General features: G+C 58.3%; 1 protein-coding gene across 1 annotated transcript; it reads right to left on the reverse strand.

The window, feature by feature from the left end:
* Window positions 1-1,731: 1,731 nt before the first annotated feature.
* C1QL4 (complement C1q like 4) lies at window positions 1,732-16,398 on the reverse strand. The gene is made up of 2 exons (XM_044995577.1): window positions 15,835-16,398; window positions 1,732-1,911 (listed from the first exon to the last, which is right to left on the reverse strand). Exons 1-2 carry the CDS (start codon window positions 16,396-16,398, stop codon window positions 1,732-1,734), a joined length of 744 nt encoding a protein of 247 aa, XP_044851512.1.
* Between the last annotated feature and the right edge of the window lie 1,416 nt (window positions 16,399-17,814).

Raw genomic sequence — 17,814 nt, forward strand, 5'->3', positions numbered from 1 at the left:
CTTGCATACACATCCCCCTGCCTGCACATCCAGGTGTGCTCAGACACGTGCCTACAAAGCACACGCGTGATACGCACACGCCCTGCCACCAGCCCAGGTCTCTCTGTCGGGGACGAGCCACTGGGGTGGCTGGGCCTGGCGGTTGGCTGGTGGGTGTGTGGGAGTGGGGCGTGGGGTGAGCAGATGTGGGGCTGCGACCGGGGGTGTTTCTGCAGGGGTGTGTGCGGGAGGAGCCGACGGGGGATGCGGTGTTTATGCTGGAGCAGCAGTGGGGGGCTGTGTGTATTAGCCATGGGGGCAGAGGGAAGCCCCCTGCTGCAGTACGCAGCTGTGATGGGGGAGACCCCCGGTCCAGCCAGGCCCATCTCTCCATTACACCAGTGGGACTCGGCTCATCCTGCTCCTGAAGGCTGACTGGGAGGGGGACTCTCCATCGGCCCTTAGCCATACAGAGTCTATGACATGTGCTCGAGCAGCTCCAATGGCCTCCAGCAGGGGGCAGTGGCGAGATTATATACAGACAGGCGCACGTCAGCCAGTCGATGGGACACGAGACCATCCCTTGGGCAACACCCAATGCCCCCCCCCCCGAGTCTATATATAGAGATATCTAGGGCCGCCCCACAACCCTTCATGCAAGAGACTTGTGGGGCTGCAGACGGTGGTAGAGTATAATCCAGGGAGAAGAGACAAGGGGTAGGCGGGTTCTCCCCTCTTTGGGGGCTTGGGGGGGCCTCTGTACAAGGGTAGTGAGCTGGGGGGGAGCTGGGATGCCCAATTTGTACCCCAATGCCAGGGGGCAGGCGGGCATCTCTCCTGCCCCAGGGGTGTCTGGTGGGGCAGGAGGGGGAGGCGAGACCTGATAGGCATCCGGGGGCTGTTTTCCCCAGGTCCCCGTCCCCCCCCGACGTCCATCCAGCTCTGGATGAGGGTCAAGTCATTTGAGATTGGGAGGCTCCTGGGGGGGATTTTCTATCCTGGCTGCCAGTGCCATCCCGTCCCCCCAGGCTGGTGGGGGGCAGGGCCCCTGGGGTGGGAAACACCAGCCCCCCCCCCAGCGTCACATCCGTGCCTGACCCCTCCCTTCCCAGGGTCCCCCCCGTGGGCCCCACCCAGCAACCCCACCAATTGCAAGGAGATGGTTAGCGCCTCCCCCCAGCTGATGGTGGGTTTGGGCCCCCACCGCAGCCTGATCCCCCCCATTGCAGCCACCCCCCATGTCATCGGGGGCTGGTAACGTCTGGGGGGTCCCAGAGCAGATGCCCTAAGCCCCTAGTTCCCCCTGCACCCCTAGACCCAGCCACCCACAGTCCCCCCAGGAGCCCGGGGGTCTGTCCAGTTCATTTCCCAGAGCACAGCCCCGGGGTGACGCTGGGGGTGCAGAGGGGGTCGGTCCGGGGACCCCCAGGGTGACGCTGCGGGTGCAGAGGGGGTCAGTCTGGGGCGCAGAGGGGGTCAGTCCGGGGGCCCGCAGGGCGACGCCGGGGGCGCAGAGGGGGTCAGTCCGGGGGCCCCCAGGGCGACGCTGGGGGCACGGAGGGGGTTGGGCCGGGGGCCCCCGTGGCGACGCCAGGGGCGCGGAGGGGGTTAGTCCGGGGGCCCCCGGGGCAACGCCGGGGGTGCGGAGGGGGTCAGTCCGGGGGCCCCCGGGGCGACGCCGGGGGCGCGGAGGGGGTCGGGCCGGGGGCCCCCGGGGCAACGCTGGGGGGCCGACGGGCTCCAGCCGGGGGCTCAGTCCGGGTAGATGATGAAGCCGGAGAACGTGCTGTATTTGTTGGTGTTCCCCCCGTGCACCTTCCCCCCGTCTAGCTTGACGAAAACCTCGTCCCCCACGTCCAGGTGCAGGATGACGCTGTTGCTGGCATAGTCGTAGTTCTGGTCGGCGTCCTGGGCGATGGCGCTGGCCCGCACCTGGAGGGAGACGGGGGGGTTAGATGGGGGGGTTCCCTGCTGAGCCCCTGCCCCTCGTGGACACTTGGGGGGTGGCAGTGCTGCAGCTGAGGGGACCCCCCCTCTCCGTCTCCTGCCCCATGTACAGCCCTTCGTGCTGGTGCGAAGCCGGGGCGAGCTCCTGGGGTCTGGCTCTGGGCCCCCCCCGCCCTCGCTCAGCGGTGTGGGCCCCGCGGGGGTCACGGTGCAGGTCCCTAAGGTCACGGCAGAGAAATGGAGCGACAAGCAAACGGTGAAGGGAGGAACTGCCCCCCCCCGGTGTGCTGGCTACTGCCCGTGCGTCCTAACCCCGCCTCCCCGAACCCCTCCCCATCGCCACCGAAACCTGCAGCCTCCTGCCAGCTGGGGGGCAGGGCCTGGCCAGCCCCACAGCCCGGCTCCCTCATTCCCCGGCTGCTGTGAACCAAAGGCCTCCCGGAGAATCGGGGGAGGCAGGCGGCTCCTGGCGGGTGTGGAAGGACCCGGGAATTTGGTCTCCTCCAGCTGGCCGGGGCTAGGAAGGAGGCGCAGTGGGGTGGCCCCGATCCTGCACCCGCTCACACACGGGAGGCCTCAGGCGATCCACCCCTCCCCCATGGCACCGGGCACCCCCCAGCCACTGATGGGTGGGGTAGGGCAGCGCTGGGGTGTGGGTGAGCCCCATGGCAGGGACCCATCTGCTCCACTGGCCTCTTGGCCCCGGTGCAGTCAGGGGCCTGGCGGCCGCAGGCCTGGCCTCGGCGTCTCTCCGCCGCAGGGACGGTGCCTGGAAGGTGAGTGGGGACCACCGGGGTCCTCTCGTCCGACCCCGGCCTAGCACTGGCCAGGGGCCCAGAGCCGGGACTGGGGGCCCACCCAGCGTTCAAACCTTCCCGCCCCGGGCTGGGGGGGTGAATCGCCCCCACCCTGGGCAGTGGGTCGGGGGGTTAATCCCCTCCCCCAGCGCCAGGGCAGCCGTTTCCTCGCCAGGCAGCTGCCTCGGCACTGGGGAACTCCAGCCCCCTTGGGAACCTCCGCCGTGGGGGGTGGGGAGTGGGACCCCCCCAGCCCCATCTGACCGGCTGCCTTCCTGACTGCCCCACACCCTGAGGACGAGCAGCCAATCAGGATGGCTGCTGGAGGCTGGCAGAGCTCTCCCCCCTCCCCCCCAGGAGCCAAGAGGGGCTTTTGGGTTGGGGGGAAGGAGCAGAAAGAGCCCAGCGGCTCCCCCTCCCCCGCTCCATGAACAATGGGTCAGTCTGCCCCTCCCCCATCCCTTTCCTCCCTGTAACATGTGGGGGGCTCCCTGGGCTCCCTGCCCCCAGGCCTGGGAGAGGGGGGTAAGGACCCCAGCAGGTGCAGAAGGAGCAGAGGTGAGAATGGGAGGGGGCAGAACTGATGTGAGGGCATAAGTAATTGCTGGGCGGTGGGACGGGCCCTTGTGGGGCTGGGGGGGGCTGAATTGATTAATTAGGGGGTTGGGGAGAAGCTGGAAGTTTGGCCGGACTCATCGCCCTGAATATATTGGGGAAATCTAGAGCCAGCGATCGTCACGCGTGGGTGGGTCGGCAAAACTCAACAGAGACTAAAAAGCATCCCAGAGTCTGGTGGGGTGGGGGCCAGTCCCACGCTTCGTTTGGGATCCTGACGAGCGATCGTCGTTATATTGTTACTATTCATAATTCATCTCTAGAGAATCTATACAATTATAATATGAATCGAGAGATCAATTCGTAATTAACAGCTTATAGTAATTGTATTTATGCAGTATAGTATTAATAGATACTACACCATACAGCTATGGTTAATATAATCACTTTATGATTATGTAATACTCCACATAACTATCATATACTCACTATATTATTGTTGATTATTAATTATGAACTAATTACATAGGGTGTTAAATATAATTAATATAACCACTGCATTATGAATCTAGATGATCGTTAATTGTGTCATACGTTCAGACACTAGCACAGTCATTGACTGGAGACAGAGGTTATTGCTAATACGAGTTATTTGTTAGCAGACAATAGAATTAGCAGCAAGAGAAAGGCAGCCTCGCCAGCATGGGGATGGACTCAGCACCCCCATTTCCCCCCCCACCCCCGGTCACATAAGCCCAGATCCCACGTGATCTCCTGACTCCAGGAGCTGGGGCTTTCAGGAACACACCCAATGTTGCGAGACCCGCCCGCCAGTCCCAGGAACATCAGCGCTCCCTTCACCTCCCCGTCTTCAGCCTCGTTTGTTCCCGAACACCAGCCCTCAGAACGATCTGTGGGAATGGAGCTTAGCTGGGGTGTCCAACGGGCTGGAGTCGGTGCTAACGATGCTCAGGGTATAAACGATCCGGGGGAACCTCCGCATGACAATGGTGCGGATCCTAGGCCTGCTCGCCCAGGGCAGCTGAGTAGGGCTCATGACAGGCCCTGGCCTGGGACCCAGGAGATCTGGGCAAGTCCCTTTAATCTCCGGCCCCATTTACCCGAAGGGGGTAGATCCCAGCCCTGCCTCTGTTTGCGGACAGGCCTGGCTCTCACCGAGACAGCGCAGCCCCTGATACGAGGGCTTGGGAGCTCACTCGGCGCCCGTGCAAAGAATAGATGCGTCTGATGCTCACATTGCTAATGCCATGGGGCCCGATCCTGCTCAGATTTCGGCTCGTGCAGCCCCGACAGACACAGATTTACAGGAGCCCGGCCTTTCCCACGAAGCTGGGTTTCTAGGGAGGGGCCGGTCGCAGCACCCTGCTTAAGGATGCGTCCGGCTTTGCTCTCAAAGCCGCGATTCGACCTCTTTGTTGTGTTTGGAGCGTGCGGCACCGCGGCTGCAGCGCTTCGTTCTGTGCCCGGGTGCCGGGGGTTCAAGGATTTGCGTGAGTTACAATGAATTTTAAAACAGTTCCTTTAAGAAACAGAGCGTTGGGCGTCTGAGCAGGCTGGAGCAAGCTCCGCTCAGCCGCTCTAGCCAAAACCGGTAAAGATGTGACCTCGCCCACCCGGCCTTGCTAATGTCCTGGGACTGAGCCGGCGACAACCGCGCCGCAGAGCCTGAAACCGACTGGGAGGCAAAGCTCGAGTCCAGCCGAGGCGACGAGGAAGGGGGTTTTTCAAAGAATTCGCTCGGGTCAGTGGTCACTTTTTCCCATTAGGATATTAATAGGAAATATAATTAAGGTCTGTTGATAATTGTATTTGATCATCGTCATATTTTCATTATTAATCACTCCCAGTAATAGATTTTACACAATCCCAATACAGGCCGGGAAATGTAAAACAAAACCTAACCAGTGCAGGGAGGGGGAAGGGCACATGCGGAGTTTTGCAGATGCTCCCGCGCCTCCTTGGCCCAGATCCTCAAAGGGATTTAGGCACCTAACTCCCACTGGCTCGGTGCTCAGGTGTTTGCAGGATCTGACCCGGGGGAGGGAGGTTGTAGCTTGTTTGTTCTCTTTGTTGTCACCTTTCCCTGGGGCGCACGTGACGCTCAAACGCGGGAATCCCGCCGGGGTGCTGCCGTGACTAGATCCAGAGAGCGAAGCTGACGGGGTGTCGTCGGGCGAGAAGCCAGAGGGAGGCTGCTGCACACTGGGTGTGAGTCGCTCTGACCCAGCCCCCGTCCCCTGAACGTGGTTGGGCTTGGGGTGCTGTCGAACGAGTGGCTGTGGGCAGGCAGGGGTGACCCTGCTTTAAACCACTGCAGCTACCGGCCCCCGTCTGGTCTCCGGCCAAGGAATCGGCTCCTTCGCTTGGTCAGAGGTTTCCCTTCCCCCGGGGGCAGCAGGGGACGCTTGGCATCCTGCTGGCACCTGGGCACCTGCCCCTGTCCTCCAGCTCACTGCACAGCAGGCCCCCACCCTGCACTGCCTCCCCCCTGCTAGTGCCTGCGAGTCGCCCCACACCCTGCCCCCACCCCCAGCCTCCTGGCTCCAGCTGCCCGGGCGTCCCCTGAGCCCCTGCTAGAAAATCCCTGACAATGGGCCGAAGCCTTTCGGCGGCTCAAGCTGCCACAGCAGGGGATAAACTCTGCTCCAGGGCTGCCTGTCACCGCGCAGAAAGGGATCAAGCTGCCAGCAGGCGGCTTATGGCAGGGCCATACACAGGCCGGCCTCCACCTGGCAGGGACAGGGCTTTATGGAGTGGATTTAGGTTCCTGTCTCTGAATCCGTCTCTGCCTGGCTTCCTCCGCGCCCCACACGGGCTCCAGCGGCTCCGAACTGCCTTCGGTCGCCGGTCCGAATGCTGCGCAGGAGGTGGGCCGCAGAGCAGCCCTCTGTGACCCGAGCCAGGCTCGGCTGCGTCCAGGCCGCATGCCAGGGACTCACCGGCGTGGTGGAGAAATTCCAGCGAAACAACAAGAAATCAATCCCTTCCATTCACTTTTCATTTGCAGAGCTCGGCGGTGGCAGCAGCAGGCCCTTCCTCAACATCCAGCCGAGAGGGCGAGTGGTATGGCCCCCGCATTACAACTGGGGAAACCGAGGCACAGAGCAGGCAAGTGACCTGCTCAAGGACACACAGCCAATCAGTGGCAGAGCTGCTGTCTCCCCCAGAGTCTGAGCTCTCCCTTTCCTGCACCAGGGTAGACTGGGCTGCAGGGAAAGTTCACCCTGGGGCAAAGCGGGGGGAGCAGACAGAAAAAAAGGTGCCACCCGCTGCGGCGCTTGTGCTCACCGGGCGGCTCCGAGTCTGCGGCGGCGGCGGGTCCTTTGCTCGCGCCGCGTCTTCGGCAGCACTGAAGGACCCGCCGCCGAAGTGCCTGTGAAGACCTGGGGCGAGTGAACGGCCCCCACCCAAGTGCCGCCGAAGACCCGGACCGCCGCCGGGGGAGTAAAAGGCGCCTCTAGTCAGGGAAGGGATTCTCGGCCAGGGCTCGCGGGGCCCCTGCAGGGCCCAGGGCCAATTGCCCCACTTCCCCCCACCCCCCGGGCGACCCTGCCGCTGAGCTCTCCAAAGGGAAAGTGAATGGAAGGGACTGATTTCTTCCTGTTTCGCTGGAATTTCTCCAGCCCGCCGGTGGGTCCCTGGCATGCGGCCTCGCCTTGTGCAAACACACGGGTTCCTGCACCCCGCCCATGTAGAATAACACAATGCGCTTCTGCACCTCCCTTCACCTACAAACACACACCCAATAACACAACACACACACACTCCTGCCTCCAGGGAGAGAGACCTGCATAACCACACACATGCAGAGAATAACACAACACCCACACATTCACACAAACACTGACACGCTGAACAACGCACATCTTTACACCCAGTTAGTAACAGCGTTCCAGGCGGAAGGAAGAAGCTGGTAACACAATTACAGAGACACACACACACACACACACACACACACACACCAGAAATCCACAGATGTTAATGCTTCGCCAGACCCCACAAAGTCATTGCACGGCCTGACACAGACCTGGGGAAATAACTGATTGGTTTGGTTTGGTGGTTAGTTTTTGGGCGTTTTTTACCTTTTTTATTTTTAGTTCAATCCAGCGAATTTCAAAATACCTCGGTTTGGAAACCAAACGTCGAACTGTTTTGTTTTGAAAATGTCAAAACTGTTGCTAGCTCTCTCCCTCCGCGCAATGTGACGGCATTTCTCAGACGTCTGTCGGTAACGTGCGAATGCCACAAGTTCTGAGCCATCCCAAGATCTCAGGGGCTATTCTAGGCATCGGTGAGCAGAACCCGACTCATTCTGGGGAAAACAGGAAAACCCCTTTCCACTGAATCCGCCCCCCCAAGTGCCCGTTTGGTGCCGCTCAGCTCTCTAGTGCCCTGTCTTCTGCCTACACCCGTCACAGGCAGCTGTTTAAAATGCCACTGTCTCTCGTGAGCTCCAGAGTGTGACCTAGTGGCTGGAGTATTGGTCTGGGACTCAGGAAACCTGATTTCTGTTCCCGGCTCTGTCACTGGCCTGCTGGCGAACCGTTGCAGGTCATGCCCTCTGGTGCCTCAGTTTCTCCATCTGTATAATGGGGATAATGACACTGTCCTTTGTAAAGCACTTCGAGCGCTCCTGCTGGGAAGAGCTAGAGGGGAGCTGGGTGTTCTTAGTATTAATACATAAGCAACAGCGTGGGTGACCCTCTTACACACCTGGCCACACGCACAAATCCAAATGCACATGGAATAACACAAATATAGAGACACCAGACTCACACACATGCTCACACCCCATCTAACACACACACACACACAGAGGCACCTCTGTCTGTCTGAGAGCTGTCACTTCACTCTTCCTCGTGCTGGGATTCGGTTGCCAGAACCCAAGAAAGGAGCAGACTAGAGTGGGGGGAGCGTATCCTTGGGTGGGGGGGTCATTGGGTCAGCTGGGAGTTGGGGGGCTATTTCCCATTCAACGCTGCTGGGGGTTATGTGGCTAAAGCCCCTTCTCGCCAAAAGAGGCAATTTTAATGAATTACCCTGAATGAATGAAAGCTGGACCATATAATTAACCCCATTGCACAGGTGGAGAAACTGAGGCACAGAGCCAGGAGGTGACTTGCAGAGCCAGGAATAGAAGGCAGACGTCCTGGCTCCACCTCCCCAGTTCTAACCTGCAGGATCCCCACCCCCCAGCTCCCTGTGCTGTGAGCCAGTCAGATCTCGCACGCCGCAGGGCCGGCGCGGCTCAGGACGTGGACAGGAGACCTCCACGGCCCAGGCCTTGATTCCACAAGGGTCAGCGCTGACCCCCACCGCCCCAGTGTGGTGCTAGGGGGCGCTGTGCTGCGGGAACTAGCCGGCCCAGGCGCTGGCCAGCAGACCTGGGGCTGGGGTCATTCCAGCTTCGCTAACTGCTGTCCGCCTCCCTAAACCCCCTCGGTCACGTCGAGTGGGAACAGGCTCCACCACTGGTGCCTGATGCTCTGGTTTTCATTGCAGGGATGCCCAGGAACTGCGATGACGCAGGAGATCCAACGTCCCCTAGACAGAGGGTGGATTAGAAAGTGATCTCACCTAAGGCCCGAGATCCAGTCTGGGGCTCAGCATCTGGCAAATCTACCACTCAGTGTCTCACGCTGGGCACCCCAAGACGGAGGCACCTGAAATCGGAGGCTGTTGGTGATCGGCTGAAATGCAACTTTACGTGTTGTGGCATTTGCAAATATTGCCACTTGCTCTGTGTCTCACAAGAGGTGTCCTGTAGCCCCTCTCCTCCCAAAGCACTTTGCAGACCTATCTAGAGCTGAAACCGTTCCGCCGGCACTGAACTGCAGCTGCCTCCAGGGTGGGGGCGTAGCAGCTTTAACAGTGACAAGCAGAGTGCACAGGGATCACGTACTAGCAGTGAAAGGCATCCACCTCTGGGGTGGAGCACGGCAGACGTTTACGGCTGCCCGATAGTTTAGGACAGGCTGTGAACAAGGGCTCGTCTCCTTGCCACCGCCAAAGGCGTTTTAGGGAGGCAGACTGGGGCAGTCGGGGACGCTGGCTGTCTTTATGGGGTGACTCACCCGGCTTTCCCTCAGCGGTCGGCCGTCCAGCTAGCGAGCTGACTAAGGTTGGCTGAGCTGACAGGCTCACAGCCCGAGCTGGCAGGGCGGCCGACCTGGAGGGGTTTCTGACAGTGTGTCTGCGAGTGGCGCATGGGGGAATGTATATGTGCTTTTAAAATTCCTCTGGAGAGAAGTCGAGAGGAATTGCTGCCTGTTGATGAACTGACTGTAATTCCTCTAGCCGAGCGTTGTCTCGCCTACCCGGAGTGAGGCATGTGGCTTCGAAGCACTCCTGGGGCAGATTTCAATTAGAGGCAGAACTATTGGGGGGCGGGGGGATATATATCATAGCTTCACGCAAAAGTAGAAGGATCTTTCCTTTAGTTCAGGGCTCTGAGCTGAGCTGATCTGCCAGCCCGGAGCCGGCCCCAGGTTCCTTGAGGCCAGTGTCCAGGCTCTGCCTGTGGCTGGCACCAGGTGGCAGATGAAGGGGTGAGATGGGAGACCCCTGCCACAGCAGACGGAGGGTCACTGGCCCCCCAGGAAGGTCTCTTCTTGATCCCGCATCGCTAGAGACGTTTGCTCTTGGTGCAGGGGTTAGGAGTCAGGACGCCTGGGTCCCACTTGGTGCTCTGATGGGGAGTGGTGTCTAGTGGTTAGAGCTGAGCGAGGCCCTTGCCAAAGGGTCAATGTGCAACCTTAGACAAGTCACAGACACACACACCATGTGTCTTCTTCCTCGTGTGTAAATTCAGGCCAACGCTACCGAGCCTGGCAAGGTGCTGGGTTGTCGTCCAGGGCTGCTTTAAACGTGCCCTGCACCCTCCGCCCCAGGCAGCCAGATGCCTCCATCCTGGGGCCACACTGCAGGCCTCTGGCAGACCCCTGGGCCGGAGGCGTTGCTGCAAGCGGAGGGTTTTGTTGCTGTGAGTTTCACGCTGGTGGAGCGCACTTGATTGACAGCTGCAGAGACCGTTGTGTGCCTATTTACCCAGCCCCGGGGACAGCTGGGCCTGCAGCCAGCATCCCCCTGACCTCGAGAGACCCGGGCAAGGGGCAGGACCCGGTCAAATCTCCACGGCCCATTTAATCCTTGGCCTCTCGCTGCAGCTGCCAATTAGCACCGGCCTGGGCGGCTGTCTCCCTTCCTAGGAGCTCGGCTGAGGCCCAGCAAACTCATCTCCATGCCTGTCAGACAGGGACCAGGTGGGAGCTGGTGCCCCTGGGGCGGCCGGCTCCGTGTCCTGCCCCCTCCTGATGCAGCGTCTCAGAGCTGGCTTGTAATTACTTTGAAATCTCACTCCTTCAACCTGTCACCACTCGGCAGCGCCAGGCTCTGGGCTCTGAGACACGCTGGGCCAAACGGCTGTCACTTGGGAGCTGGCGGAGGAGGTGCGTAACTCGCCCGACCTCCAATTTCTAGTCAGGTTGGCTCAGGAAGGGAGAGCCTGGCCGACCAACGGGCGGGGGGGGTGTCACTCCAGGATCCCCCCGAGCCCACGTTCCCTCCCCAAACCTGAGCCTGCCATGACAAGGTGGCTTCTCGAACCTGCGTGCGTGTGTGTGTGTCTGGCTTCTCCAACCTGCGTGTGTGTGTGTGCGTGTGTGTCTGGCTTCTCGAACCTGCGTGTGTGTGTTTGTGTCTAGCAGCTTCAAACAATTTCTGGCATGGCACAATTGCCTCCGAAATCCACCAGTCTCCCACCCCTGGCGTGCACTGACCCATCCTGCGTGGTCATGATCCGTGAAAAGGTGTGGTGAAAATGGTGGGTTTCGGTGCGGGCGGATTGGAAAGGCAGCGTTTCTTCTGGCTTTACAGGGGGAAGGGAGTTCGTGTCTTGCTGGTCGGGGGAGGAAGGAATTTTAGCTGGTAAGAGCCCGTGGTCTCCCTGGGCCTGATCCTGGGGGATATGGCGCTGGGTGGGGGGTGGTGGTGACGGAAGGCAATGGATAAAAACATTTTATTGTGAGTCTCTCTAAGGACCCATCAGCACCCAAATCTGACTGCCTGAGGGCGGATTTACAACAGCTCTCGGCCACTGCCTTGCCAATAGGACATAAATACCACCGAGGCTTTGATTCCCTGATAAAATAAGCTCCATAAATAAAAAGTAAAGAGGGTGTTTGTTAGACCTAGGCAGAAAGGCCGGGTGGGGTGTCTGTGAGGGAGGGAAACGTCTCCTGTCTGATCTTGTTTGACAGGAGGGTGTTTTGGTATTAAAAATAAAATTAAAAAAAAAAACCCACTGACAAATTGACTGCAAACAGGTCCCCGGGGACTCGTTGAATGAACCGAGCTCAGCAGCTGAGCTGTCCGTTTCTACCCCTCCTGATATTTATTATTTAGTAACCAGGCGATTCTTCCTGTTTGCAAGCAGAGGGAGAGAGGAGTGTGTCCCAGGATGTGACTGCCCCATAGATACACCCAAAGTGTCACTATTCATCTCGCGCTCCAAAAATCAAGCAACCCGACCTCTGGGGCCGTTTTCCAGGCAGCGCTATTTCAGCCCTCGGCCTTTATTCTAAACTAGGAATCAGCCGGCCAAACCTACAATGATCCCAGCTTTCCGAGCTGGAATATCTAGGTGGGTGCTAGGATGGGTTTTTACTATATTACAGGCCAGACTCTCAGCTGGTGTCAATCAGCACTGACATTAATGGAGCCGTGTCAGGTTACACCAGCTACAATTCTGGCCCCTGGAGATGATCAGAATTTACTATCAATAGCATTTTATCTAGTTGAGCTGCCGTCCGAAGCCCCACGGATAATGAAGAGCTCCTCTGGCAGGGAGACAGACGGGCGATTTTAACGGCCGGGTTCTTTTGCTGATTGAAGGGGACAGGGTCAGCCAAATGGGGACTTTTCACACCAGACTTATTTGAGGTGGTAGCTGGCAAGAAAGCCGGTCCCAGCACCCAAGTACTGACCTCGCCGCTGTGACGCGGGACAGGATAGCCTGCGGGTGAAAGGAGAGAAACTGACACAGGCAAAGAACTGTCCGGCCCCCGGCTACATTACGGTCTCTGTCGCCCGGCACCTTGCACCGTGTTTACACCAATGCGCCGTGGGTGTGAAAAGTTCCAATTCTGGCTGGATTTGGCCTGGGTGTAAAGGATCACACACGGTGACGGAGGCCCATGGGCTTCAGTCAGCACCAGCTCAGGATCGGGCCCCGTGATGTGAGCGTAGATATTAAAAGAACTTGCTGATCTAGAAAACAGTGGGGTTTTGGCGTTAGCGCCTGCTAATCCCATGGCTAAAGCATTTGCTGAGACGCTTGGCGATCAAATGTAAATATGTCTATTGATTCGCTCAAGAGACACAACAGACGGCTGCTCCGAGGTGCTGCTTTCATTAGTTCAGGCAGCCGGTGGGAGGGTGCGGCGGATGCATTTAAAGTTTGAGATCAATGGCTTATTTATCTTTAATAAATGGAGGGTCTCCAGGTTGAGCTCTTAAACGGTTCCGTTTTAGCTCAACTGTCGAGTTATTTTCTTTATTGAGAAAAGAAAAGAAAAGAAAAGAAAAGAAAAGAAGAATCCCCTGATACTAAATATCTTAATCCCGGCCTTTGCGAGGTTCTCTGGGCGTGTGAAAATGAACCCCATAAAACAGGAAATAAACAATATTTCTCGGGGTATTTTTGTGTGTTTCTGGGTCAGGTTCTCTGCAGCGGATTTCAAAGCACCAGACCCCGCTTTGGAGAAGATGCTAATAAAGCATGTGGAGGTGAGGAGAAGATTTGATATGAGTTTATTAAAGGCGGAATAGGAGAGGAAGGGAGAAAAAGACAAATGATTCTCCAGGGATGAAAAATCTCTGGTTTTTATCCCCACTGTTGGGGAGACTTGGGAGGATTGTAGAGGAAACGTTGTGAGTGTAAATCTGTCTACACGGGGAGTGTGTATCCATGAACGTCGACTCTATCGCTGTAGAAACACACTCTTAAACATATGCAATGTAGTAAATCTATGTGCAGAATAGTATTTAGTGCTATAGCAACACTTTGAAATGCATCTAAACTATTAAACACTATGTGCACATAGATTTAATATCCAGCTACACATACAAAGTATTATGTCTAATACAGTCTGCGCAATGTATATGTACATAAAATGTTTGTTTATAATGATGTACATACACACCACTAAACTATTAAATACGATATATACCTTCTGTAAAGTATTTCTAGTCTAGACACTGCATTGTAGCTATAATACACACACAGTAGGTGTGTGTTTATAACATACTGTTCAGTGTGCATAGAACCATATTTTAATAGTATATATTAGACTATAGGCTGGTCTATATAAACTGTTAAACATTTGATGTACATTACGTATTCTACAAACACACCCTGAATGTATATTTAACAAATATCACCGCTAGACGAATCTATTCACCTATGCACTCTCAGTATAACATATATTACACACACAAACAGCCATACGTAATATATATCACACACACACGGAAAAACTGCTTATAGTTCTATAACATCGTTCTTCCTGAAAGATCAATGAATATTCAGATGCTTCACATCTTATTTTATTTTTGTGCTCAACACAGAGCACAGTCTGAAAACCCATCTCCCGTATTCTGATTCCTCTAGATCTGAAAAAATGTAACCACTTCCCCACATTTGATTAAACTTTACAAACCCATCTCTGTGTTCTGCAGGAGCGTGTGTCTTCGTGTCTTCCTTTGATGGGTGCGTGTATCTTATTTTGTGCTATTTTGGGGGTCGGGGAAAAATCTATTTTTCTTCTCACAATTGCTACAATAACGCCCTGACTCTGCTAACACAATATTTTACAAATAAAATAGCCCACGGCTACCTTATCAATAAACGCCTCTTGGATTCCAGATGCTCTGACGTCTGGTTTCATTTTTTAATGGAATGGGTGACCCTGCCCCTCCGTATTCGGAAGGACTGAATAGAACGGAATTGCTTTGCCCAGACCTTCTTGTTCTCTGTATTTGACTTTAGGAATAATACAAACAAACCGGTCGGATCCCAAGCCAGGGTGTCTGGTATGAGGAGTTGGCGACTAATCCTAACCCCAACCCTGGGTCACAAACCTAAAGGGACTTTCTTGAACTGGAGGGTTCCCAGCTAAATGAACCTAGTTTGCATTTCAATTTTTTAAACTCTTCATTTTTTTCTTTACAAAAGAATCTATCTATCTATCTATCTATCTATCTATCCCCATCCACCCCCTCTATCTATCTATCTATCTATCTATCTATCTATCCCCATCCACCCCCTCTATCTATCTATCTATCTATCTATCCCCATCCACCCCCTCTATCTATCTATCTATCTATCTATCTATCTATCCCCACACACACTATGATCCCTCTCTATCTATGTAAAATATATTTATATAATTTAAAACTCTCCGCACAGTCAGCGGCCTTCTCTAAGCAATACCCGAGCATTGCAGTACATAAATGTTATTATTACCAATGTTAATAAAGAAACACCATTATGAATAGAAGCCTAGTGCGTGTAAAGGGGTCATTTCTACTGGTACACATAGGAAGTCGCTGGACTGTAGAATGTGCCCTGTTTGTACAGGTCTGTGGGGGTCTAGGCAGCCCTTCCCACATGGGGGTTATGGACGGATGGCCTGAGGAATCAGACCCTCGCTGCTGCCCTTTCCCGCCCCAAAGCGCCGAACCCATCACACCCACACAGCTCTGGCAAGGCTGGACACAGGTGGGAGGGCAGGTGGGCACACTGGCAGGGTGGAGCCGGGGAGCATATGCTTGGAGGTAGGTTTGGCTGGTTTGCAGGTAAAGCTACTGTCTTTCATGGGTGGGTTGGCAGGAGCTGGGACCTGCAGGTGAGGTGAGAGGAGCCAATGGGAGTCGCAGGTGGGGTGGGCGGAGCCAGTGGGGAGAGGGGCGGGGTTGCAGGTGAGGTGGGTGGAGCCAGTGGGGAGTAGGGCGGGTTGCAGGTGAGGTGGGCGGAGCCGTGGGCTGGGCGGAGCCAGTGGGGAGAGGGGAGGGTTGCAGGTGAGGTGGGCGGAGCCAGTGGGGAGAGGGGCGGGTTGCAGGTGAGGTGGGCGGAGCCAGCGGGGAGTATGGCGGGTTGCAGGTGAGGTGGGCGGAGCCAGCGGGGAGAGGGGCGGGTTGCAGGTGAGGTGGGCGGAGCCAGCGGGGAGAGGGGCGGGTTGCAGGTGAGGTGGGCGGAGCCAGTGGGGAGAGGGGCGGGTTGCAGGTGAGGTGGGCGGAGCCGGTGGGGAGAGGGGCGGGTTGCAGGTGAGGTGGGCGGAGCCGGTGGGGAGAGGGGCGGGTTGCAAGTGAGGTGGGCGGAGCCAGTGGGGAGAGGGGCGGGTTGCAGGTGAGGTGGGCGGAGCCAGTGGGGAGAGGGGCGGGTTGCAGGTGAGCTGGGCGGAGCCAGTGGGGAGAGGGGTGGGTTGCAGGTGAGGCTGGCGGGGTGGGGGGGGGTGGGGGGGAGGGGTTCTCCTACCTGCCCATTCTTCATGAGGTCGGCCCACATGCTGGTGCCGTCGCCGCCGCGCATCAGCACGTGGTAGGTGAAGAAGTAGATGCCGGGCAGGGGGCAGGTGAACTTCCCGCTGGACGGCTCGTAGTAGTTCCCCACGTTGGTCACCACGTCGTCGAAGCGCAGCACCTCGTAGCCCTCGTGGGGCTTCCGCAGCCCGGCGTAGAAGGCGATCTTGGGGCTGTAGAAGGACGGGACGTAGCCCCCCGGCCCTGGCCCCGGCGGCCCCGGCGGCCCCGGTCTGCCCGGCTCTCCAGCCGGACCACGTGGCCCTGGCGGCCCTGGGGGGCCCGGCAGCCCCCGGATCCCAGACTTGCCCTTCCTCCCTTGGTCCCCTTTGCCCCCCAGCAGGAACGGGGGCGGGGAGATGACGGCCAGCTCCTGGCTGGCTTCAGCGGAGGCCGCCCCGTGGGTCTGGGGCGTGTAGGGGTCGCAGACCATGCGGCAGCTGCCCAGCATTTCGTACTGCGAGGTGGCCTTGGAGCTGTGCACCAGCAGCGGGATGGCCACCAGCAGCACCAGCACCATGGCCACCCCGATGGCCGCGCCGATCACCCTCTTCTTGCGGCTCAGCCTGGACGCAGCCAGGGCTAGGAAGTCGTCTTCGCTTTTGGATGTAATGGTGGAAGCTTCTCAAGAGACGGAGCCTGGTGAGTGAGTGGGGGGGAGGGGGGGCGGGATCCGGAACCCCCCAAAGAGTCAGTGGAGGAGAGACGGCCCTGGCTCGCTGCCTGTGGACGCAGCCGAGCTCTGTGCCCGTGGATGCAGCCCGGCTTGGTGCCCGTGGATGCAGCTTGGTTCGGTGCCCGTGGATGCAGCTTGGTTCGGTGCCCGTGGACGCAGCTTGGTTCGGTGCCCGTGGACGCAGCCCGGCTCGGTGCCCGTGGACGCAGCCTGGCTCGCTGCCTGTGGACGCAGCCCGGCTTGGTGCCCGTGGATGCAGCTTGGTTCGGTGCCCGTGGACGCAGCCCGGCTCGGTGCCCGTGGACGCAGCCTGGTTCGGTGCCTGTGGATGCAGCTTGGTTCGGTGCCCGCGGACGCAGCCCGGCTCGGTGCCCGTGGATGCAGCTTGGTTCGGTGCCCGTGGACGCAGCCCGGCTCAGTGCCCGCGGACGCAGCCCGGCTCGGTGCCCGTGGATGCAGCTTGGTTCGGTGCCCGCGGACGCAGCCCTGGTTCGGTGCCCGCGGACGCAGCCCTGGTTCGGTGCCCGCAGACGCAGCCCTGGTTCGGTGCCCGCAGACGCAGCCCTGGTTCGGTGCCCGCAGACGCAGCCGTGGTTCGGTGCCTGCGGACGCAGCCCGGCTCAGTGCCCGTGGACGCAGCCCAGCTCAGTGCCCGCGGACGCAGCTCGGTTCGGTGCCCGCGGACGCAGCCTGGTTCGGGGCCCGCAGACGCAGCCCGGCTCGGTGCCCGTGGAGCTGACCTGTGGTGCCCTCTGGCTCACTCCGCTCTGCAGCCGGCCTCCTCACTTGTTGCCTCGGCTCCGAGGGACAGGAAAGTTCCCGCCAAGTTGCCCAGGAGCGAGTCACCCGTGTTCTCTGCCTCCCTCGCTACCTCTTCCCACCACGCCGGAGCCGCTCGCTCCTCGCCAGTAGACACTTCGGATTCTCGCACTTCACTGGATGCGGCGGCAGCAGCAGCGGGAGCGGGAGCAGGCGGGAGGGGGGGTCGGCGATAGCTGGGAGGAGTGAGTGTGGAGATAGATACAGAGATATTTTGTCTTCCCCTCTTGTCTTCTTGAGAACCCAGCTGGTGACCGTGGCAGCTCCAGGCTTCTCTTCGTGCCAGATCATATGGGCATCATCTCTGTGCAGCAAGACACTAGCAGGAAGGGATCCCAACCTCCGGTCCTCCCCCCACCCTTCGCCTCCCTGGCACCCCCCACCCCAAGCTCTCCCGGGACTCAGCTGGGGGGTGCGCGAAGGCAGGGCTGAGCGGCGGGA

The sequence above is a fragment of the Mauremys mutica genome, chromosome 20 (assembly GCF_020497125.1).
Source record: "Mauremys mutica isolate MM-2020 ecotype Southern chromosome 20, ASM2049712v1, whole genome shotgun sequence".
Lineage (NCBI taxonomy): Eukaryota > Metazoa > Chordata > Testudines > Geoemydidae > Mauremys > Mauremys mutica.